Below are 25070 nucleotides of genomic sequence, written 5' to 3' on the forward strand. Positions count from 1 at the left end.
TCCACTAGTTTTAAAAGAGAGAGAGAGAAATCATGTACAATGTTGTATTTAATTGTGAAGTAAATAGGATTATAGCTGATTTTTTTTTTTTTTTTATTATTATTATTATTATTTATTTAAATCGTTTGAGTTTTTGTGCACTGAAGTAATTAAAAGTATCACTGTGACTACGCTGCCTTTGACTACTGGGGGAAAGGCACGTCGGTCACAGTGACATCTGGTAAGAAGTAAACTTTAAATCTTTCATAAACGTTGACATGCGTTTTAAATATAGCCTAATAGGAACTAAATGTACAGACCGCTTGTCCGTTTTGCAAGAAAGAAACTTAGACTGAATTAAAAGGATAACTAGTCGATTTTGTGGCTTAGGATAATAAATAAAAGTGACTTGTCATACGAGCGTAATACGTAATAGCTATTTTTGTACAATATCCATGGGTAAAACTGTCAGTGTGACTATGCTTTTGACTACTGGGGGAAAGGAACCATGGTCACTGTCTCGTCAGGTAAGAAAAACCTACTAAAACTAAATCTGATCTAAGTACGAAAAATTGTGACATGTAGGCTAATTTGTCAAAAAGTGTAAATATATATATAAGCAACATTTAAATGGCTCTACGATTAGGACAGTTAAAGTCGGAACATGTCTTTAGAGTTTTGCTAGAAACGCAAAGATTCACATTAATTATGAATAGTTACATTTTACATAATTTGATGTGTATGCTACACTCATTCAGATAAAACAACGAATCGGCTACAGGTCATTTAACACATCCTGAGCATTTTTGAGTTGCATTTTTATACTGCGCTGTAACATTAAGAGAATATTGTGTAACTGGGCTTTCGACTACTGGGGAAGCGGCACCAAAGTCACCGTAACAAACAGTAAGATTTTATTATTAATTGCAAGGAGAGTTGTATCGTAAAATAAGACAAAATGCCACATGCATGTGTTATTATTATTATTATATCTTAAGAATTTTCTGTTAATTGTTTTCAAATAAATGGTTATTTAATTAGAAAATGTAAACGACTACATAGCCTAATTTTGGAAGATTGTTTCGTTGTATAGCTGCTAGTTATATAACAGTAGACTGTTGTTAAACGACACCTTTAATTTTTCGTTTTTCTCGCATGCGTTGTCTTATCTTTGCAAATATTAGATGCCGAAAAGCAAGAGTATGAATAAGACTAAATAAATAGACTGCAATGTGTCTCGCGAGTTTAAACTTTCTACACTGATACATTACGTGTAGCCTACCCCACATGAAAAAAATACTATAGTAATTTATAGTAAATACTATAGTGTTTTTGAACCATACTATAGCAAAGTACTCAAATTAATTTGTTGTAGTATTTCTATAGTTGCTGTGATAATATAACAACTATATAAACAAAATACTTTACCCAGTACTGTACTAAGTTTTCTACAACTATAGGGTATATTAGGCTATACTACAATACACTACAGTTTACTGTAGTAAAAACTAAAGTGTACTACAGTATTTATTTCAGTTTATCAGTTCACTATAGTTAATACTACAGTAAGGCCTGCTGTACAATTCATTAATACTACAGTAAGGCCTATGCTGTACAATTCATTAACAAAGTGTTGTAAATACTATAATATACAGTATAATACACTTTATTATAGAATGGTTCAAAAACACTTTAGCCTAGTATTTACTATAAATTACTGTAGTATTTTTTCATGTGGACGTTACGTGTTGTATTTTAATATAATAGGCTAATTTGCATCCCGCTGTTACAAAAAAATATATAATTTGGCAGGTTTAAATAAATAAATAAATAAAACAACGGCGTAGGTCTTTGCTCATTAACCAACCAGTATTTAATAGGCTAAATATTTGCAATTACAAATCTATTTAATTATCACTTTTTCGCATGATTCCATGGTTACAAACTGCTGTATCAAATATATTTAAAATTCTCAAAAAGTTGGCATTGTTTTCATTTTGTTTGTTTGTTTGTTTGTTTTAACTTACACATTTCATAGGTTATGTGAACTGATCCATTTGAAACAAACTGAAAAGTAATTCTGCAGACAAAAAAAAATCCAGTGATATGTTTAGATATATAACACTTTATTTATTACAGCATCCACAAGAGAGAAAATAAATCACCTAATTTGCGAGATTTTGTGTTTTATTATGCGGCTCATCGAAATACTTAATTCTAATTGTTCAATTAGCATCTAAAACTAAAATAACAGGCTATCCAGGGTAAGACTCACTGTGTGCTCATCTGGGAAACCTGTTTCAAAATAGCTGTGTTCGTGTTCTGTCTCTCCGGTCTCCACAGTTTTAAATCAATATTTAATATCCATGTAAGTAGCTGGTGTGCGGCATAACATACTGAGATGATCATTCCTGCAAAGTTAACAGGATGATCGGGACTTCAATGCAAAGTGAAGAGGCTACTCCGTGGTGTCTGTCTTCTTGTGTAAAACCAGTTAAACTCAATCATTTTGTTGTATTTTATGTTATTTTATAATCTGTTTTATTTTATATTTTATATTATTCATTAATTCATCCATTGAGTCATTCATTTGAGATGTAGCCTAGCTATCTAATAGGTCTAATAATGTTGTGCATTATGAGTTGTCTGAGAAAGATGTAATGTCTCAACAGCTCAACCATCTCCACCAAAGTCAATCTTCACCATGTCTCAGTGCTCTTCTGATTCTGATGGATTCGTCACCGTTGGCTGCTTGGCAAGAGGTTTCTCACCTGCGGACTCACTTACTTTCAAATGGAAAGATACTAAGAAAGAATTGAGTGAATTTGTGCAGTATCCAGCATTCGGGCGGGATGGAGACTATACCAAAATCAGCCATATGCGTATCAGAAAAAGCGACTGGGGTCCTCAAAACCCTTACACATGTCAAGCTACAAATTCTAAAGGCTCAGTAGAGGCTAAAGTTCAAGGTAAGTCACATCTCTAAAATGTCTAACATTTTACATTAGCTACGTCATCTCTCTATTGTATCTTGCTGTTGGATAAAGATTGCTGTTGTTTCTTTGTGGAGAAATTTTAGCACACTCTTTGGTTTAGCTATTTAACCAGTGAACCTGCTGTTATATCTTTGTGGATGTCAATCAGTTGTCAGAACAGCAAGGCTACAAATATAGCGAGTCTAAAGCTGCTAGAACAGAAAAGCACACAGTTTCAGCTCTGCTTTTGGTGGCTATTTCAGCTTGACTGTTACTTAACATTTCCATCTGCTATTTGCTATGTTCATTGAAACATGATTCTGATCTCCTCTTCTGTCCATCTTTGTTTTCAGTATCTGCAACATTTAAAAACTCCCATGATTTAAATAACCACCACACTGAAACATCAACAGCATTCATTTGCATATCTATTTGAATGTACTGAATAAGCATTTTCATAAACTTTGAAGCTTTTTTATACCACACTGCCTAAGTTAATTGATTTTCATCTCTATTTAATAGCAAAACGTGTCTCTAAGCCTACTATTACTCTGCTGAGTAGAGAGGACGGTGGCAGGATTGAGTTGCAGTGCCAGTTGAGTGATTATTTCCCAGACAAACTTACTGTACAATGGCTTGAGGGTGATAAATCTGTCGAAGGTCAAATTGATAAAAAGTTTCAGAACACTGATAAAGGCGAGAAAAACTACACTTACATAAGTCAGCTATCTATCAGTGCCCCATATGAAGAAAAAAAGTACACTTGTAAAGCCACCCACAACTCTGAAGAGATCAAGACAGAATATGACACGTGCAAAGGTAAGTTGAGCATAATTAAGAAAATAATGAACAACTTTCAAAACCTAATGTCTGGCTCATAGATATGCTTGAAAGTATAATTATTGTATAAGCATCATCATGTGATATTCACCGGAATGTAAAGCTAACTTTATTTATTTCACCTGTACAGCAAAGTCTTTGTCCAAACCTTCAGTCCAAATAAAGAAATCTCATCTCAGAGACGTTATACAGGAGAATAAGGTCACAATTTCCTGTGTTGTTGAAGCACCAGACAACACTAAAGTGTCATGGTTGGTAAACGGTACAAGTAAACATAGTACCACAGAGCATAAAGACCTGTCCATTAATAACATTGTGAGCAACTTGACTTTGACCGGAGAAGAGTTTACTCATAGCACCATTGTTTGTACCGCTAAACATCCATGTTTCCCAGAAGAGAAGGATGAATTTAAAGCTGGTAAGTGGTTTCTTTTTAACTGATTTTCATTTGTCAAAGTTCCTGATGATGATTTAGCTTCTAAAACCTACAAATCATGTGATAAAGTATATGTTTGTCCCTCAAATGATATAAAGACAGATCCTAAAAAGCACACAGGTTACATGATTTTTTTTTATCAATGAAGTGACCCTAGGTTTTCAGAAATACTTAAGAGAATACAATGACAAGTGGGACCCCCCACACACACACACAGTATAAACTAAAATAGAAAAAAACAAAACAAGATATACAACATTTAACATTGACGTTCAAAATCAGCTACAAGAGCATCTTATTTGCTTGCTTAAAAAAGCATGTTGCACTATTTTCTTTTGCTTTTCATGTCCTCTCTGCTTTCTCCTGTATGTTGCCAGTCCCACCGCCAAATCAGCGTGCAACTATGTACTTAACAGTACCTACAAAAATGGAGTTAGACAATGGAACAGCAACCTTCATGTGTTTAGCTCAGCAGTTTTCACCTAAAGATTATGCGTTTAAGTGGTTTCAGGATGATAATGCGGTGACAGATGCGATAGACAAATATGACAAAAGTGAGAAGAATGCCTCAGTAACCATGTATAGCGCCACAAGCATTTTGCAAATCAAAGCTGAAAAATGGAAGACACACAGCAAAGTTAAGTGTGTGTTTGAGCACAAGGCGGGAAATGAAGTAATAGAGGTCGAAAATACAGGTATGTTTTCTCTTGAGAACTGTGAATGTTTTTAAATAAGTGTTTGGTTTTCTGTTTCATTATTCATATTATGTTTATATCTCCCCAAATCTGACTGCTTTTTTTTATTACCCAGATTCCTGCGATAATGTTGCTGATATAGTGCCTCATATAGTGCCTCCCTCCGTTGAAGACATGCTGAAAAATAGAGAAGGATGGCTGAAGTGCAAAGCTTCAGCACAAACTCCAGGATTCCAAAAAATAACAATAAAAGCAGATAATAAAGTCATTGCTAAAATTTCAGAGGAAAATTTAGAGAACAAACCAGACGTGGAACTTAATGCCCCTATAGGCTATGAAGAATGGAGCAATGGCACTGAATTTACATGCACCGTTGAACACAGTCAGCTAGCAGAGCCCAAGACAGTTACGTTCACCAGAGAAAATGGTATGGGTTTTTCTTTTTGTAAAACATCATGCTTTCACAAGGTCTCTTGACTTCTACCATTGTTCATTACAATTGACATAAATATAAAGTTTGACAAAAATAATAATATGAGAATGACTCATTCTGGTCTTAAATGTTATCTTGTATTACTAGGTAAAATGAAGAGACCCTCTGTTTACACATTAGCACCCCCAGAGCACAAAGAGGGTGAAACGATGACCCTGACATGTTATGTGAAGGACTTCTTCCCCAAAGAGGTGTTTGTGTCTTGGCTTGCTGATGATCAACCTGTGGTGAATCTTGGGTACAGTTACAACACTAGCCTGCCAATTAAGAATGATCAAGATTACTCCGTCTACAGTCAGCTAACAGTTATTGATTCTGAGTGGAAGAGCGGTACAGTGTTCAGTTGTGTCGTGTACCACGAAACCGTTGATGAAAAATTGCGCGTACTGACAAGATCTATTAATGATAATACTGATAAGGCAGGTGTAATTAATCTAAGTATGAATACACCTGCGTCTTGCAAGGACTAGAGCATTGTGTTTGTGGTGTCTTCATGTTATGCCTGTTAAGTGTTCATCTTGTTTTCTCTTTTTTTCTTTTTGAGTTACATGTCCATATTTGTAATTGTGTTGGTCTTTAATGTTTGTGGCTTCTTGCTTTTTTGAGATACTTTCACGCACATTGCATTTAGGAAAAAACTAATAAAAAAGAAACAAAGCATAATTCCTGTGCATTTATGTTATTATACTAGTTTCATATTTATCTTTCACAGCATATGTGAGCATTAAAGATCACAGACATCACAAAATAACATCACTTCACATCAAATGAAATAAAAAGAAAAATTATATATATTTATTGAATGACAGAATGTATTCAAATCAAAACCTGCACCTTGAGTTAAAATATGAAAAATGGAATACATATATATATATATTAAAAATATATAAAATCTAAATATATAACTTTGCAGTTAAAAAGGGAAAATGTCATTAAAGCTAGCTGGCACATAAAATGCTTAATAATGGAAGGAAATGTTTGTCAGTGTGTGTGTGTGTGTGTGTGTGTGTGTACATGTCCTATGTCATTTGTACGGTTTGATATTATAATCACCTAAACACATAATGTTCTCCGTAATAGTTCAGTTATTAGAGATTGATAATTCATAGCCACATCAGTTCATCTACAGCATGTCAAGACACATTCAGCTGATTTAATTGAGGTTGTCAGAGTCACCTTACTTTGCTCATATTTCTATTGTGTTTTAATTATGTAGTAAATATGCTACATAATTAACAAGATGAAAATGGCAGATGAAAATTTTCAAAAACAGTATAATTCAATCAAGGTTCTTTCTCTGTCACAATATTCTAATTGGTTTCCTTTTACTGGATATTCCTGCCCTCAGTCCACTTGTCTAATTTTATATGAGGATGGGCAGGTGATGTGATTAAAATATTATAATTATAAGAGAACATGTTTGTGCTGGACAGTGGCTTGTTGTCCTGTAAGCCATTCAAATGTGTTCTTGTCTGTTCCCGCAGCATTGATTGTGTGGATAGAGTATCCCCTTTACGAAGCCATTGATACAGATGATAGTGGCATTGCAAACACGGCTATAACCTTTGTTTTCCTGTTCCTCATCACCTTGTTCTACAGCATAGGGGCTACTTTTGTTAAGGTATAAAAAAAATTTGAAATTTTTTTTTTCAGTTGATTTTTAGTTTAGGATAAACATGAGACTATATTTTATAGGAGCATTTTAATTTTGTGCCAATTATTTAGTCATTTTGAGGAGAGATGATGCAAAAAAAGATGTCCTTAGTTTTTAACATATATTTAACTTTGACATACATTTAACATATGCATGTTGTCAACTTATTCTTTCAGGTGAAATGATTTATTCCTTTAAGGACATGCAAGATCTCTCAGAAAAGCAGCGCTATTCTTTTTTCATTATTGTAAATATGTGATTGTGATGTTTGTTTGTTTTTAAATTTTAATTTAATAAAAGAAAGAAACCATTTGATTGCTCTTGTATTTTTTTCTCTCAAGTTTACAAAACTTCATCTCAAGGAGAAAATCTGATTTGCATGATCAGCTCTAATGCTGTTCTAAGCATGTTTATTTAAACTCTATAAGGAGTAACATTTATTAACACAGAGAAGTATTTTAAAGCCCTTTTGAAATATTTCCCTAGTTTCTGAATGTAATAACTTGCACATAATTTTCTTAAATCCAAAGCTTAATTTTCTCTAAATCTGCAAGACTTTGTTCTTTGTGAGACTGAAGTTGTGGATATTTTTGTGTGTGTAAATAGTTCATGCTGCAAAGTATATTAAAACATAAGTTGCATAACAAGCAAGTTGTTTTATGTAAATGGCCAGGTGTCTTTCCTGTGCAGATGCGCTCAACCATGTCTCAGAGATGCAGATGGTTTTCAGTTCTGCTTTTGGTGGCTATTTCAGCTTGACTGTTACTTAACGTTTCCATCTGCTATTTGCTATGTTCACTGAAGCACGATTCTGATCTCCTTTTCTGTCCGTCTTTGTTTTCAGTATCTGCAACATTTAAAAACTCCCATGATTTAAATAACCACCACACTGAAACATCAACAGCATTCATTTGCATGTCTATTTGAATTTATTGAATAAGCATTTTCATAAACTTTGAAGCTTTTTTATACCACATTGCCTAAGTTAATTGATTTCCGTCTCTATTTTAATAGCAATACGTGTCTCTAAGCCTACTATTACTCTGCTGAGTAGAGAGGACGGTGGCAGGATTGTGTTGGAGTGCCAGTTGAGTGATTATTTCCCAGACAAACTTACTGTACAATGGCTTGAGGGTGATAAATCTGTCGAAGGTCAAATTGATAAAAAGTTTCAGAACACTGATAAAGGCGAGAAAAACTACACTTACATAAGTCAGCTATCTATCAGTGCCCCATATGTAGACAAAAAGTACACTTGTAAAGCCACCCACAACTCTGAAGAGATCAAGACAGAATATAACACGTGCAAAGGTAAGTTGAGCATAATTAAGAAAATAATGAACAACTTTCAAAACCTAATGTCTGGCTCATTGATATGCTTGAAAGTATAATTATTGTATGAACATCATTACATGTGATTATTGGCTGAATGTAAAGTTAACTTTATTTATTTCACCTGTACAGCAAAGTCTTTGTCCAAACCTTCAGTCCAAATAAAGAAATCTCATCTCAGAGACATTATACAGGAGAATAAGGTCACAATTTCCTGTGTTGTTGAAGCACCAGACAACACTAAAGTGTCATGGTTAACAGACAGTGTAAGTAAAAGAGCCACCGAAGAAGTCAAAGACCTGTCCAATAACATTGTGAGCAACTTGACTTTGTCCAGAAATGATTGGTTGACCCTTAAGTCTGTTGTTTGTTCTGCTAAACATCCATGTTTCCCAGAAGAGAAGGTTGAAATTCAAACTGGTAAGTGATTTCCTTTGAACTGATCTGCATTTCTCAAAGCACTTGATGACAATTTAGCTTCTAAAACCCAGATATCATGTGATAAAGAGTATTTTTGCTCCTCAGATGATATAAAGACAGATCCTGTAGTCGTGATCAGGAGGCCTTTCGTGAAATCAATGCAGACAGCCAGTGCTGTGCTGGAGTGTGTTGTAAATGGTCTCCCCTCTGGTGAGGTCTGCATCATCTTCCAGGCTAATAATGTTGATATCTCAGAATTAAGTTGTGTGGATTGGGCCCCGTCCGAAAACATTTGGTCCTTGACCACACATTTCACAATACCTAGAGAGCACCAGAGGAATGGAAACACTTTTACCTGTAAAGTTCATTGGTCCTTCAAATCCTGGACATCCAAACCTACTGGAAACATTTTTGGTGAGGAATGAACATTTCATCAATACCTCACTTACTTTACTGGGGACAGTATTTGATGTAATGCAATGAATTTTATTGATGATGTTTTAGTTTTCTTCACTGAACATTTGACACTTTTTTCCTCAGGCGATCCTACCATGGAGCTTGCTGTTGTTCCCAGTGTGGGTCGATCTAGTTCAGACTCACAGAAGCTGCTGTGCTCTGCGACAGGATTCAACCCAAAAATCAAGTGGCTTTCAGAATCTATGGAGAAAACTGGCAGAGCTTTAGACCCTACAATGATGGAAGATGGACGTGTGAAAGTGTACAGTGAGATATCGGTGCCACAGCAAGAGTGGAATCAAGGGTTCACTTACACCTGTCACACTGATAACGGACACAGTGGGGAAACTGCTGAGAAAAGCACCAGTATTTGCACAGGTAAACATGCCAGATGTGACAGGAACCCAGTTTTTCTGCAGTCAGAGATCAAGTAATATTTTGAAATGAATTCCAGATGATTTTTCAGACATGAGATCTGGTTTGTGACATGACAAAGTATTTTTGTGTTGTTCTACAGCAAAGATGTCGTATTTGTTCTCAATATTCTTTTCAAAATTTCTACTAACATTTTATGCTTGACAGTATAAGCATCATCACGTGATTTTCAGCTGAATGTAAAGCTAACTTTATTCCTTTTACCCTGTACAGCACAATCATTGTCCAAACCTTCAGTCCAAATAAAGAGATCTCATCTCAGAGACGTTATACAGGAGAATAAGGTCACAATTTCCTGTGTTGTTGAAGCACCAGACAACACTAAAGTGTCATGGTTAACAGACAGTGTAAGTAAAAGAGCCACCAAAGAAGTCAAAGACCTGTCCAATAACATTGTGAGCAACTTGACTTTGTCCAGAAATGATTGGTTGACCCTTAAGTCTGTTGTTTGTTCTGCTAAACATCCATGTTTCCCAGAAGAGAAGGTTGAAATTCAAACTGGTAAGTGATTTCCTTTGAACTGATCTGCATTTCTCAAAGCACTTGATGACAATTTAGCTTCTAAAACCCAGATATCATGTGATAAAGAGTATTTTTGCTCCTCAGATGATATAAAGACAGATCCTGTAGTCGTGATCAGGAGGCCTTTCGTGAAATCAATGCAGACAGCCAGTGCTGTGCTGGAGTGTGTTGTAAATGGTCTCCCCTCTGGTGAGGTCTGCATCATCTTCCAGGCTAATAATGTTGATATCTCAGAATTAAGTTGTGTGGATTGGGCCCGTCCGAAAACATTTGGTCCTTGACCACACATTTCACAATACCTAGAGAGCACCAGAGGAATGGAAACACTTTTACCTGTAAAGTTCATTGGTCCTTCAAATCCTGGACATCCAAACCTACTGGAAACATTTTTGGTGAGGAATGAACATTTCATCAATACCTCACTTACTTTACTGGGGACAATATTTGATGTAATGCAATGAATTTTATTGATGATGTTTTAGTTTTCTTCACTGAACATTTGACACTTTTTTCCTCAGGCGATCCTACCATGGAGCTTGCTGTTCCCAGTGTGGGTCGATCTAGTTCAGACTCACAGAAGCTGCTGTGCTCTGCGACAGGATTCAACCCAAAAATCAAGTGGCTTTCAGAATCTATGGAGAAACCTGGCAGCGATTTAGACCCTACAATGATGGAAGATGGACGTGTGAAAGTGTACAGTGAGATATCGGTGCCACAGCAAGAGTGGAATCAAGGGTTCACTTACACCTGTCACACTGATAACGGACACAGTGGGGAAACTGCTAAGAAAAGCACCAGTATTTGCACAGGTAAACATGCCAGATGTGACAGGAACCCAGTTGTTCTGCAGTCAGAGATCAAGTAATATTTTGAAATGAATTCCAGATGATTTTTCAGACATGAGATCTGGTTTGTGACATGACAAAGTATTTTTGTGTTGTTCTACAGCAAAGATGTTTTATTTGTTCTCAATATTCTTTTCAAAATTTCTACTAACATTTTATACTTGACAGTATAAGCATCATCACGTGATTTTCAGCTGAATGTAAAGCTAACTTTATTCCTTTTACCCTGTACAGCACAATCATTGTCCAAACCTTCAGTCCAAATAAAGAAATCTCATCTCAGAGACATTATACAGGAGAATAAGGTCACAATTTCCTGTGTTGTTGAAGCACCAGACAACACTAAAGTGTCATGGTTAACAGACAGTGTAAGTGAAAGTGCCATCAAAGAAGTCAAAGACCTGTCCAATAACACTGTGAGCAACTTGACTTTGTCCAGAAATGATTGGTTGACCCTTAAGTCTGTTGTTTGTTCTGCTAAACATCCATGTTTCCCAGAAGAGAAGGTTGAAATTCAAACTGGTAAGTGATTTCCTTTGAACTGATCTGCATTTCTCAAAGCACTTGGTGACAATTTAGCTTCTAAAACCCAGATATCATGTGATAAAGAGTATTTTTGCTCCTCAGATGATATAAAGAAAGATCCTGTAGTCGTGATCAGGAGGCCTTTCGTGAAATCAATGCAGACAGCCAGTGCTGTGCTGGAGTGTGTTGTAAATGGTCTCCCCTCTGGTGAGGTCTGCATCATCTTCCAGGCTAATAATGTTGATATCTCAGAATTAAGTTGTGTGGATTGGGCCCCGTCCGAAAACATTTGGTCCTTGACCACACATTTCACAATACCTAGAGAGCACCAGAGGAATGGAAACACTTTTACCTGTAAAGTTCATTGGTCCTTCAAATCCTGGACATCCACACCTACTGGAAACATTTTTGGTGAGGAATGAACATTTCATCAATACCTCATTAACTTTACTGGGGACAGTATTTGATGTATCGAATTTTATTCATGATGCTTTAGTTTTCTTCAATGAACATTTGACACTTTTTTCCTCAGGCGATCCTACCATGGAGCTTGTTGTTCCCAGTGTGGGTCGATCTAGTTCAGACTCACAGAAGCTGCTGTGCTCTGCGACAGGATTCAACCCAAAAATCAAGTGGCTTTCAGAATCTATGGAGAAAACTGGCAGAGCTTTAGACCCTACAATGATGGAAGATGGACGTGTGAAAGTGTACAGTGAGATATCGGTGCCACAGCAAGAGTGGAATCAAGGGTTCACTTACACCTGTCACACTGATAACGGACACAGTGGGGAAACTGCTAAGAAAAACACCAGTATTTGCACAGGTAAACATGCCAGATGTGACAGGAACCCAGTTTTTCTGCAGTCAGAGATCAAGTAATATTTTGAAATGAATTCCAGATGATTTTTCAGACATGAGATCTGGTTTGTGACATGACACAGTATTTTTGTGTTGTTCTACAGCAAAGATGTCGTATTTGTTCTCAATATACTTTTCAAAATTTCTACTAACATTTTATGCTTGACAGTATAAGCATCATCACGTGATTTTCAGCTGAATGTAAAGCTAACTTTATTCCTTTTACCCTGTACAGCACAATCATTGTCCAAACCTTCAGTCCAAATAAAGAAATCTCATCTCAGAGACGTTATACAGGAGAATAAGGTCACAATTTCCTGTGTTGTTGAAGCACCAGACAACACTGAAGTGTCATGGTTAACAGACAGTGTAAGTAAAAGAGCCACCAAAGAAGTCAAAGACCTGTCCAATAACATTGTGAGCAACTTGACTTTGTCCAGAAATGATTGGTTGACCCTTAAGTCTGTTGTTTGTTCCGCTAAACATCCATGTTTCCCAGAAGAGAAGGTTGAAATTCAAACTGGTAAGTGATTTCCTTTGAACTGATCTGCATTTCTCAAAGCACTTGGTGACAATTTAGCTTCTAAAACCCAGATATCATGTGATAAAGAGTATTTTTGCTCCTCAGATGATATAAAGACAGATCCTGTAGTCGTGATCAGGAGGCCTTTCGTGAAATCAATGCAGACAGCCAGTGCTGTGCTGGAGTGTGTTGTAAATGGTCTCCCCTCTGGTGAGGTCTGCATCATCTTCCAGGCTAATAATGTTGATATCTCAGAATTAAGTTGTGTGGATTGGGCCCCGTCCGAAAACATTTGGTCCTTGACCACACATTTCACAATACCTAGAGAGCACCAGAGGAATGGAAACACTTTTACCTGTAAAGTTCATTGGTCCTTCAAATCCTGGACATCCACACCTACTGGAAACATTTTTGGTGAGGAATGAACATTTCATCAATACCTCATTAACTTTACTGGGGACAGTATTTGATGTAATGCAATGAATTTTATTGATGATGTTTTAGTTTTCTTCACTGAACATTTGACACTTTTTTCCTCAGGCGATCCTACCATGGAGCTTGTTGTTCCCAGTGTGGGTCGATCTAGTTCAGACTCACAGAAGCTGCTGTGCTCTGCGACAGGATTCAACCCAAAAATCAAGTGGCTTTCAGAATCTATGGAGAAAACTGGCAGAGCTTTAGACCCTACAATGATGGAAGATGGACGTGTGAAAGCGTACAGTGAGATATCGGTGCCACAGCAAGAGTGGAATCAAGGGTTCACTTACACCTGTCACACTGATAACGGACACAGTGGGGAAACTGCTAAGAAAAGCACCAGTATTTGCACAGGTAAACATGCCAGATGTGACAGGAACCCCCTCTCTATAATCAACATTGCAATGAGATGCAGATATCTGATAATATTATAGTTTATACAAGAATGTTTGGTTTCTTTCCTTAACTTTGAGTCAGTGAGTATAATCTCTCAACACATGTGTTCACTGTCCAACAGTGATTGCACCGTCCAGTCAGCGGGCAGAGGTCTACTTGGTGGGTCCATCCCTCATTAGTGTGAGATCTGACACCTCTGTGAATTTGAAATGTGTGGTTGTTGGTCAGAGTATTAAGTTATTCTCCATTCAATGGAAAGGGAATGGTATCGTCCCCAATCCAAATGGCTATGAACAAGAGCCTAGAGTTCATGACAATGGGACTCAAAGCAAAGAAGCTATTTTGAAGGTTTTAGTTTCAGATTGGAATGCATACGATCTCTTTACCTGTGAGGTTAAGCATCTGTGCTCAAATTATACACAGCAGAAGAGCATCTCAAAAACCCGAGGTGAGCACTCACAGTTCTCAACACTGCCATTACAGAGAATATTTTCTGATTACTAATTGTTGCTTTATGCCTGCAGATCCCAAACAACCCACTGTGAGAATCCTCAGACCCTCAGACAGTGATCTCTCTGGACTCCAAAATGCCAACCTTCTTTGCTTGATCACTGGTTTCTTCCCATCTGATATCTCTGTGCAGTGGCTACTAAATGGGACACAACTAGATGTGTCTCAGTTCACTAACACTCCTGTGGCTGCTCACACTTCAGGAGGGTTTGCAATGCATAGTGCCCTAATGCTGCCTGCATCAGAGTGGAAGGATGGCACGTTCTCGTGTGTTGTTTCTCATGAGTCATCCCAAACTCCAATCACCGCCACTATAGAGAACTTGTATGGTGGGTGCCATGTGGAAGAAATTGACCTGATATTTTAAATAGGACTGATTCGATTTATTTCCTGAGATTGTATTCATGTCGGTTTCATATGGTTTTGAAAAACTTTGATACCATTATAAAGAAAGGTTTCAATTTAAGTTATATAAATACAATTTATCTAAAAGTATAATTTAAAAAATATAAATAAAAGAACACTTTTAACACATTTATTTATTTATTTATTTATTTTAGCCTCGTTGATTCGCTCTGCTCCATCTGTAGAGCTGCTGCAGGGTACTAACACTGTGCCTGAGCTAGTGTGCCTGGTATTTGGTTTCAGCCCACCTGCCATCAACATCACCTGGTGGCTAGGTAAGAAAGAGGTGTCTGCTCACAGGATCACTAACCTTGCAAGAGGCCCTGATGGAAAATTTAGCATCCGAAGTCACCTGGATCTCCAACCTTCAGACTGGACACCTGGTGAGGTGTACACATGCGAGGTTACTCATGTTACTGGTATCCTGTCACCTAACGTCTCAACGAAAACAGGTACCCCAGATTTCAAGTACTAAAGCAATTTTATCAAGGAAATAATGAAGTTTAAATGTTAACTTTGTCATGCTTTTTACAGCATTATCTGAAGAGGCTATATTTATGAATGAGAACAAACCTGAAGCTATTGCACAGGATACAGTTGAAGAGGCCTGGAATATGGCCTGTGCCTTCCTCATCCTCTTCCTCCTCTCTCTTCTCTATGGGTGCACAGTGACTTTGGTCAAAGTCAAGCCTACATGAGCAATATTTTGAGTGTGTTTATGTTTTCTAGATTCCTTTGCTTCTTTGTTGTTGTTTTGTTTATGTCTTTTAATTTACATTACTTAGCAAAAATGATATGGTAAATATCAGCTTTTGGCCTTGTGGCCATTTAAATATGAATAAATAAATGGTTTTAACACACCTTTTGTTATTATATTAGCAATGCACGTAAACATGCAGATTTGTCATTTTGTCATTTTAAAAAAAAATTATGCCTAAATGTTATCTCAAATTGTTTTTGTTTTTGAATGAAATAGGCAACTCTTTTGTCTTGTTATGGCTAATTTCACAGCCAGAATTTTAGTTAGGCCTTTGTTGAAATAATTTTTTTTTTTTGAATAATTTGACAAAATTACAGCTTAAATATAAATTATACACAATAAAAACATTGGAAATGCTTGAAACATAAAAGTGGTTTCTTTTCATTACACTCATTGTTTAGATGATTATCGTTTAAAACATGTCTGTTCGTGTTCATATGATGATTTTCATAGTTTAAGATTAAAAGTCTGGGATGAGGGCTAAGTTTCCAGGAAGCAAGTAGATAGAATAGAAAATAACAGGGAACGCTAGTGTTAGAGGGCTTTTTTAAATAAAAAAGTAAACAAATAGATGAAAAAGAATTAGAATAAAAAGTGCTAACGTTACAGGGTCAAAAAGAAAGAGATGTGTTTTTAGCTTTTTCTTGAAGATGTCAAGAGACTCAGCTGCTCGGATTGAGTTATATATAATAATTATATATAATATTATATATGATAGATAGATAGATAGATAGATAGATAGATAGATAGATAGATAGATAGATAGATAGATAGATAGATAGATCCCGAAGTAAGTGTGTGTGGTGTTTATTTTTCCTCTTTGAGATTATTGAGATTTACATAAATGAATACATACCTGTCTATACAAACTATAGGCACAAGAAAACGCTATTAGTTCAAGCACTGTTGGCTCTGCACACAGCCTGCACTCACTGCAGTGTTCGCTTCGGTGCAGCAGGTGGCAGTGAGTCTCCAAGAAGCTGAGGACAAGCGAAGAGAAGAAGACTTTTAGTTGTGGACGCCGGTGCGGGCTGCCTTTATCTCCTCCTTAAATGTGTTACTGTACCTTTATTTATCTATTTTTGGAAGTGAATTTACTCTTTCGTTTCATCGAATACCCAAACAGGAAAGGATATCAGCAGCTGGACGAGGTGATAGCTACAAGTTTAAGCGTTATAAAGTGAAGCAGAGCATCGGATGCTCTCTAGTTAAGTTAACGTTAGCCGATTGAAGGTACGTTCAGTTCACACATACATCAACATCCTTATAGTACAAGCAGATGGTTTACGGCGAGCTTAACGCGTTTTTGCTTGTTCAAGGAATAATATCCTTGTTGGTGAATTAATCCAGCATAACAAGAATATTAAGAACATGTCCATTTCCCTTGTCTTTTAAATTGGGAATCATTTGGAGAGCTAGGCTTTTAATTAATGGGTTCGTTTTCCCATAATGCCTTGGGAGTATTTACCAAAATAAGATAAATATATGAGCGTGAAATATTGAGTCGACCCTAATTTATTATTTATAAGGGGGGGGACAATAACAAGTTACCGACAAACATTTAGAAAACACAACATTACACTGTATATCATTTATAAATGGATGTTAATCTGAAATCCAGTTTACTTTTTCTATAACTATTCAACTACTGTATACTGTAGCTGAACTACTCACTTTTTTTCTCTGTAGCTCTTCTGTTCTCCGACACTTTGGTTGTCAGAATAAGTGAATCAAGGCTGACTAGTGATTATTATTTTTATTTTACAGTGTGGTAGGTGATGCTGCAACCACAATTTTTAAGATGTCAGCACAACAAGAGTCGTTGAAGTGCTCTGTTGTATGTATGTAGTGTGTATGTTCATACATTTGTATGTTCTCACAGGTTATTAACGGGACTTCTTGCTCTGCGGTGATGACGTCACTGGTAAGTTGTGGTTGATAGGATTGTTCAACACCAGCCGGATTTGGCAGGATGAAAATTGTGTGTCATTTTAGAAATTATGTCTACATTTTTATCTATTACTATCATCATACTGTACAAATCGGCAGTAAAACATTTTGTCGGTATTATAGTCTCTCAGGCCTAAGAGATTGTTCTTGTTTGCAGGGGAGCAGCAGTTCCTCCACAACGGAGTATGTTGTACGGGTTCCTAAGTAAGATTTGTATTTTATTTATTTTATAATTGTACTTCTATTACAGTTTCTATAGTGCTGTCAAAGAAAGTGGTTGATATCTGAGTTCTGGTATTTTGTCCAACAGAAACACCAGTAAGAAATACAACATAATGGCTTTCAATGCTGGTGATAAAGTCAGTTGTTCCACATGGACTCAGGTAACAGTCATTATATATGGCCACTGCTTGCTCTTCCATGCTATATTTTCTTCACTGTATTTTTCAATTTGCCTTTTCTTTAATCTCTCTCTGTGTATATATGCAATGTTTAGGCTCGTATGGAGCGTGACATGAGTAATAGGCGTATATATGGTGAGGAGGAGAGCCAGGATGGGGCAGCAGGCAGTGAGTTTGGAAAGAAACAGAGAGAGGAAGCACGGAGGAAGAAGTATGGTATCATTACGAAGGAGTTCAAGGTGGAGGACCAGCCCTGGATCCTTAAAGTTAATGGCAAGGCAGGAAGAAGGTACAAGTTTCTGCTTTTATCCTTTTCATCTTATTGACACTTGTTTTGTGTTACATTTGAGTGAGTTTAGCTGCCCATGCTTACAGTAAAGCCAGTAAGACTTATGATTCATTAGCTGCTATAAGGAAAATAACTAGAAGTATAACAAAATGCAGTTAAAGGAAAAATTATTTGCACTACAAACCAGTGTGTTTATGATTGTGGTAATAAATTAAATTAATATGATGACAAATACCAGTTTGCAATATCAAGCAGCAAAACAGACTGTTTTTGTATAGATAAAATAACTGGAAGTGAATATCATAACACAGGAGGCCTCACACATTCAAGTAAAAAATGGCCATGTCCACTCTTAAAAATAAGCTGATATGAAAACAGAAACTTCATCTCTAGAGCTGCTCTGAGAGTCACTTCAAAAGCATTTCACAACTGCATTTGATAAAAACTATTGTCAGATACACGCAGAAGCTCTTGGTTTGACTTGAATATATGACAGAAACCCTGTCCTATTGTTCAATAGATTGTACTTCTCAAAGTAATAAAACAATGGTAATACAGTTAATTGAAACAATATTTTTAAGTAGCATCAAACAATTTTTCATCCATGATTTAATTTAAACTATAAACCTTTTTAAAAAAAGAAAAAAACACTTTTCCGCCAAAAATCAAAGGAACTGTTGAAACTTCATTTGATTACATTTAATATGATTAATGAAAAAGTTTTATGCGTTCATTGATTACTGCCATTTTTGATAATATATTGGCATTAAATGATAAAACACAGAATCCAGAAAAATAAAAACAGGGCACTATTATTGTTACAGTCTTAATAAATTTAAATATTGAAGTTTTATGAATTAAATTGATTAGACAGCCATTTTGATGATTCAAATTTCATGAACAGTTTAAATGGGAAAACACAGAATTTGGCAAAAAAAACTGATTTCATTCAGCCCTGCATCAAGACCAGTTTAAACTGTGATATAAGAGATGATTTTTAATCGCCGTCAGCATTTTATGTTCAGAGTTTATGTTCCATGCCTTTTATGAGGACAACACCTCATTAAATCACTGCCCTATTGTTCCTCTTTATCACTCAGATTCAAGGGTCTGAAAAAAGGTGGTGTCACAGAGAACGCTTCCTATTACATCTTCACACAGTGTGCCGATGGGGCCTTTGAGGCGTTTCCCGTTCACGCCTGGTACAACTTCACACCACAGGCCAAACACCGCACGCTCACAGCAGAGGAGGCAGAGGAAGAGTGGGGCAGGTGAGGGCAGGTTGAGTGGTTGCTTCCATGAGAACTGCTGATGGCTCTCCTGAGTGGCTAGTGTCAAATAATTGTAAACACGTCTAAAGCTCGGTCATCACATATTCTTATTTTTCCATATAGGAGAAACAAAGTGGTGAATCACTTCAGTATCATGCTTCAGCGACGCCTCAGAGAACAGGAGCGAGGAGGAGAGGATGATGAGGAGGAAGGAGAGAAGGGGGGGAAGAAAAAAAAGAAGAAGGGAGGCAGGGGAGGAGACCTGCGGATACATGACCTTGAGGAGGATTTGGAAATGAGCAGCGATGAGAGTGACGGCAGCAATGGAGATGGTGAGCAAAGGCTCAGAGAGAGCGAGAGGAGTGTCTTACCAAGGGCTTTCTTACCAAAATGCCTTCTTTCAATGCAGATGATGAAGCCAAGTCAAAAGCTAAAAAGGACAAAGGCCCCAAAGGCAAGGGAAAGAAGAAGAAGAAAAAGGGCAGCGACCTGGAAGGATTCGAGGATAGTGATGATGGTGACTTTGAGGGCTTAGAGGTGGACTACATGTCTGATGAGAGCAGGTGACTGCAGTTATACACAAATCTTTATGTACAGTTACTATCGGCACAGCCCTTTATCCAAAGTCTCTCTTCATGGTTACTGCAGTCTAATCATCATCATTCTTACTTTGCTAAAGTTCTGAAGAAGAAGAGCCAGAGAAGACCAAGCCAAATAAGGGAGAGGATGTACCTAAAGGTTAGTGACTCTGAAAGTGTTTTTTTTTTTTTTTGCAAGAGTGCACTTCATTTAATTCTGCTGCTTGATTTGAGACAACTCCATGAAGCTCCAATGGCTTTTTTCAGGAATTGATGAAATGTCTGACAGTGAGGAAGAGAGTGAGGAAGAAAACAAGAATGAAGAAGAAGGCAAGGAGGAAGAAGAGGAGGAAGATGGAAAGAAGACACCTGTGCAGGTGGAAAAGAAGAAAAAGAAAGGTAAAGGCAGTCTCATTTTGGGTTTTTTTCTTTGTATTTGAAAGAGTTAGTTATGTTTATTGGATACTAGGCATACCACATAAAAATAACAAATGAAGGAATTAATTATCAGTTCATTTAAAAATAAAACCTTTTTTTTTTTATATGAAACCTTGAAAAATGATTTCATGTTTAAAAATAAAAATAGACATTCATAATTCTAGTTAAATGTAACAGTAAAATAATGCATTGAATTATTTTAAATATAACTTTTAAATTTATACTTAATATATTGACAAATGCTTTCTCATTTTTTTTAAGTGCTTGAGGCTCGTTCTTCGTACGTCGTTTATTACATCTGAGATGATTTGAAAGATGCCAGATCTTCTAATCCTGATAACTGTTCTCTGGCTAATTTGGTTCTTCAAACAAATTTGCGTATTAGATTATAATATCTGGATTAAGTTGTCTAAGATTACAGCGTGTTCTTGTGTTCCTTGAAAAGGGCAGATGTATCGATATTCGAAACCACGAGCAATGCAGCGATTGGCTGGCGGCAAGACAACAACGTAATGACATCATATCAATAAAAAGACACCTGACAAAAAAACGACAAATTTCAAATTTCAAATTTTTTTATAAGGAAACATCCAAGCGAACAAAACTACATAAATGTTATAATAGATAAATGAAATGTGAACTGTTTTTAATTTATTTGTAATTTTTTCCATGACTCCCAATTATTTATTTTCACGATTTCTAGTATTTGTACAGGCTTTACATTTTTATTTCAATGTTGTAATTAGCAATTCATTTAATTTTATCTTTGAAGCAAATTTCTTATGTGACAGCATTAATTAAAGTTTCTCAGAGATCCAGTTGTCTGCATCTCCTGTGCTCCATCAAGCCACTCCCATAATATCTGTCACCACTCAAATGAATGCACTTTCAATGAGTAAAACTGGCTGTGTCTATAGTATTATAGACTACACAACATAGTTATATTATTATCAAATTAATTTTTAAGTTATTATTATTTTAAATTATTGTCCCTGGACCAGTAGGGTACTCTTATAATAAAGTAGTGGTGGCTGGGACATATTTTAAGTATAAATTCTGCTTAAAAAGATGCAACCTAATCCTGTTTACATGAAATAAACATGCTCCCAAGCAGGTTTAAGCATACGGTCCTGTTGCTATGACAGCAACTCCGGGATGAGCTTCGAAGAACCAACCAATCCAAGCGAAATCGTCAACAATCAAATCCAGTTAACTGACTTAGCGACGTACGAAGAATGGGCCCCTGTTCTTCTATAATCCTCTGTAATGTTGACATTCTCTATTTATTTATTTTTTTTCCCATTTTGTACGTTGTTTCAGACAGCAGTGGCGAGTCCGACAGCTCTGAGGACAGTGATATCGAAGGAGAGGCAGCTTCAGCATTGTTCATGGTGGTAATAGTCTATATTTGTGTGTGTGTGTGCGTGCGTGTTTTTGTGACAAATCAGGACATAGATTTATATAATAATTTATATAACAAGGGTATGACAGGTATTACAAGGAGAAGGTGACTTTTCAGGTATTGAAAATCTGAAATAGCACAAAGTTTCCTGTAAGGGGTAGGGTTAGGTGTAGGGTTGGTGTAGGTCAATAGCACATACAGTTTGTACAGTATAATAACCATTACGCCTATGGGATGTCCCCACTTTTCACAAAAAACGAATGTGTGTGTTTGGGAGAGAGTATGAGAGAGAAGATTCTGATGTTGCTCCATGTGTATATGGTACAGTGCTCTCTTGTTGTTTCCCCTCTCACAGAAGAAGCGCACTCCTCCTAAGCGAGGGGGTGGTCGTGGCTCAGCAGGTAGTTCAAGAACAGGAAGTCGACCTGGCACGCCTTCTATTGACAACGCTGCCACTTCCAACACTCTCCGTGCCGCTGCCAGCAAACTGGAGCAAGGTACACTCCATGAAACTCAGTTGATTAAAAATTTTATCAAATGAATTGCATGGTAAGGCTATTACTTTCTTGATTTAATAGCATAAATATTTGCAGAGAAAAAAAAAATTACTGCATGATGTTATTGTGGCAAGAAAATATATTACAGAAATTGAGTTTAGGATAATATTAATATGTAGTTTTTTTTATATAATAAAAAAACATTGAATTTTCTTTTTTTTTACTTTATTATTATTATTATTTAAATTGATCAAACTTTTGTCAGGTAAAGGGATACTCCAGCCAAAAATGAAAATTCTCTTATTTACCCACCCTCATGCTGTCACAGATGTATATATGACTCTTTCTTCAGATGAACACAGATTTTTAGAAAAATAATCCATTGAGTCCATATAACGCAAGTGTACGGGACCTCCAAAGTTGAAGTTTTAAAAACCAAACAAAGTGAACAGGGTAATGCATATGACTTGAGCTGGTTAGTGTGTTGTCAAACTCTCTCAAGAAGTGGCGCAGGCAGACAGGGGACTGTTATGTTCAACTTTATGAGTCCCATACACTTGCATTATATGGACTCGGAGATAAATTATTTGTCTAAAAAAATCTTTGTGTTTATGTGAAGAAAGTCATATAAATCTAGGATGGCATGAGGGTGAGTAGATGATGAGAGAATTTTGTATTAAGCCGTGACGTTACTTATGTTATCCGACTACTATTTCCTTATTTCATCTTGTCTCTGTTTCTCTTCACTGCTAAGGGTCAGGTAAAGTTTTAACTTCATGTACATGCTCCTCTGTCTCAGGTAAACGCCAGACAATTGTGTCCAGCTCAGAGACTCCGGCGGCGAAGAGATTAAAGATGGAGCCCAGCCCTCAGAGCTCTTCAGGGAAGAGCACACCTCAACCAGTGTCAGGGAAATCCACCCCCAGCTCCAGGTACTTTTTTTCTTACATATTATCTAAACCATCAGCTCTCCAACTCTTCTCTGGGTCCTGGGTCTTCTCTCCAGCTTTCAGCTGTGAAGTCTAGGGATGTTCATTTCGGTTATTTTTCCTAACCGACAACCCGATGCTCGTTAACCGATTATTAACCGTTAACCGACAAGATTATTTTAAATTAGAACTGAATAAAATTAGAAAGAATAAGTGTCTGTGACCCGTTAAAAATACTAACATTTGTTTTCCGGGGATTAATTTTACATGCGCAAAAAGCAGCAAACAACAGAACGTGAGGATTTACATGGTCATCATAGCAATCACATCACGCACCTGCAGCGCTTCTGCAGCGGAGAAAAACACAATAAAGCTAGGCGCAATATAACCTATATATTATAACGAATAAATAGGCCTATACGAGAAATATATTTTCACTTAAATCATAATTTAAGAAAACGAAAGAAAAACTGTGCAAGTAGTGCGAAAGGAAACCAGTGGCCTATTTTTTTGGCTTATTTTACAAAAGCACAAAGATTTGTTTTTATTGTGAATGTGCACAAATAAAAGCAAACCTTTTACAAATCCGATTATCTTCATGACTAAAAGGACTAGTTGCTATTTCTGAATTAAATAATAAAATGCGACTTATAGGCGACTTATGTTTTTTTTTCTCTCTCTCTCTCTCTCTCTAAAAACATATATATTTTTTTTTTATACGCGTAGCTTATTTTAACCATGCAGCAAACCTTCTAAAATATTTTGATAAATTACTGAAAAATGTGACTTTAAACCGTTTAACTGATTGTATTAATCGGTCAAAATTCTTATCGGTCGGTTAACGGTTAAAATGAACATCCCTAGTGAAGTCCATTTCCTCTGTCCCCTGAGACAAGGAGGACCCAGTTGAACTTGCATTAAACCATACAGTGCTGTATGCAGTAACGCTGTGACACTGTGTGTATTACACCCATAATGCAGAGTTTATGCCAAATTACCACCACATTACAGTTCATGATGCCTATTTTATCCCTTCAAGCACTGCCACAGTCAGCTTATTTCAAGCATGTATAACATTTTTTCCATCTCCCCTTCAGTGATGTGCAGCTGACGGAGGATGCCGTGCGCAGGTATCTCATCAGGAAGCCCATGACCACTAAAGACCTGCTGAAGAAGTTCCAGACTAAGCGCACAGGCCTCAGCAGCGAGCAGACAGTCAACGTGCTCGCCCAGATCTTGAAGAGGCTCAACCCAGAGAGGAAGAACATCAATGACAAGATGCACTTCTACCTCACTGAGTGAGCCCAGCTGAGGAGAGAGTGAAACTGAGCACCCGTCACCAGCAGCCTCTTCTTTAATACAGCTACCAATTTGATCTGAAATTTGTCGTTTTGCTTTCAACCTTTATTAACAGTAGTATTTGAGTGCTGTTAATTGAGTTCCAGATGAGAATGCTGGAGGTCCAATGAGTAAAAAGACAGAAAACTGAGAAGCAAGCAATGGAGTAGGTTTTTGTGTATTGTAACTGATATAGGAAAGATGTGTTTGTAAATTCCACATTTATGCCTGTTAATGACAAGTTGAATATCAGAAAGAAGCTGGGTAATATCAACACGATGGTTTTTCATGAAAACCTGCTGAATTTTGAGAGAGGGTCTTTACTCAGAGAATACAATTGCATCTGTGGCTTTTATTACACAGTCATTTCTTACCACATTTGTTTGCTGTTTTTTTTTTTTTTTTAACTGGCTGTAAAAAGAAAAACTTTTGCAGATTTCT

At 36.7% G+C, this 25070-nt stretch overlaps 2 protein-coding genes across 4 annotated transcripts; both read left to right on the forward strand.

Moving 5' to 3' along the window:
• Nucleotides 1-259: 259 nt before the first annotated feature.
• Nucleotides 260-15890, forward strand: ighd (immunoglobulin heavy constant delta). The gene is given in 20 exon segments (XM_058770173.1): nucleotides 260-506; nucleotides 2652-2948; nucleotides 8087-8383; nucleotides 8537-8824; nucleotides 8930-9238; nucleotides 9365-9658; nucleotides 9929-10216; nucleotides 10322-10486; nucleotides 10489-10629; nucleotides 10756-11046; nucleotides 11317-11604; nucleotides 11710-12018; nucleotides 12140-12430; nucleotides 12701-12988; nucleotides 13094-13402; nucleotides 13529-13819; nucleotides 13983-14309; nucleotides 14386-14700; nucleotides 14932-15228; nucleotides 15311-15890. Coding segments are annotated over 20 exon segments (5268 nt in total). The 5' UTR covers nucleotides 260-487; the 3' UTR covers nucleotides 15475-15890.
• A 535-nt stretch (nucleotides 15891-16425) lies between these two features.
• On the forward strand, nucleotides 16426-25056 carry gtf2f1 (general transcription factor IIF, polypeptide 1). Of its 3 annotated transcripts, XM_058770178.1 has the most exons (16): nucleotides 16426-16560; nucleotides 16663-16769; nucleotides 17226-17307; nucleotides 17419-17460; nucleotides 17644-17690; nucleotides 17797-17869; nucleotides 17983-18176; nucleotides 19277-19447; nucleotides 19571-19779; nucleotides 19857-20010; nucleotides 20127-20185; nucleotides 20293-20424; nucleotides 21784-21854; nucleotides 22221-22362; nucleotides 23162-23294; nucleotides 24389-25056. In XM_058770178.1, exons 4-16 carry the CDS (start codon nucleotides 17449-17451, stop codon nucleotides 24591-24593), a joined length of 1602 nt encoding a protein of 533 aa, XP_058626161.1. In that variant the 5' UTR covers nucleotides 16426-16560; nucleotides 16663-16769; nucleotides 17226-17307; nucleotides 17419-17448; the 3' UTR covers nucleotides 24594-25056. The 3 variants fall into 3 exon arrangements, with proteins under 3 accessions (XP_058626161.1, XP_058626160.1, XP_058626159.1); XM_058770177.1 differs by lacking the exon at nucleotides 17226-17307; XM_058770176.1 differs by lacking the exon at nucleotides 17226-17307 and having other exon boundaries at nucleotides 16532-16769.
• The last annotated feature ends 14 nt before the right edge of the window (nucleotides 25057-25070 follow it).

The sequence above is a fragment of the Onychostoma macrolepis genome, chromosome 03 (assembly GCF_012432095.1).
Source record: "Onychostoma macrolepis isolate SWU-2019 chromosome 03, ASM1243209v1, whole genome shotgun sequence".
NCBI classification, from domain to species: Eukaryota; Metazoa; Chordata; class Actinopteri; order Cypriniformes; family Cyprinidae; genus Onychostoma; species Onychostoma macrolepis.

What these genes read in the sequence shown, in the direction of transcription:
- gtf2f1 (XM_058770178.1), top strand. An exon ending in GTTGTTCCACATGGACTCAG is followed by an intron (nt 17,870 to 17,982) that starts GTAACAGTCATT and finishes TGCAATGTTTAG; the next exon opens with GCTCGTATGGAGCGTGACAT. An exon ending in AATGGCAAGGCAGGAAGAAG is followed by an intron (nt 18,177 to 19,276) that starts GTACAAGTTTCT and finishes TTTATCACTCAG; the next exon opens with ATTCAAGGGTCTGAAAAAAG.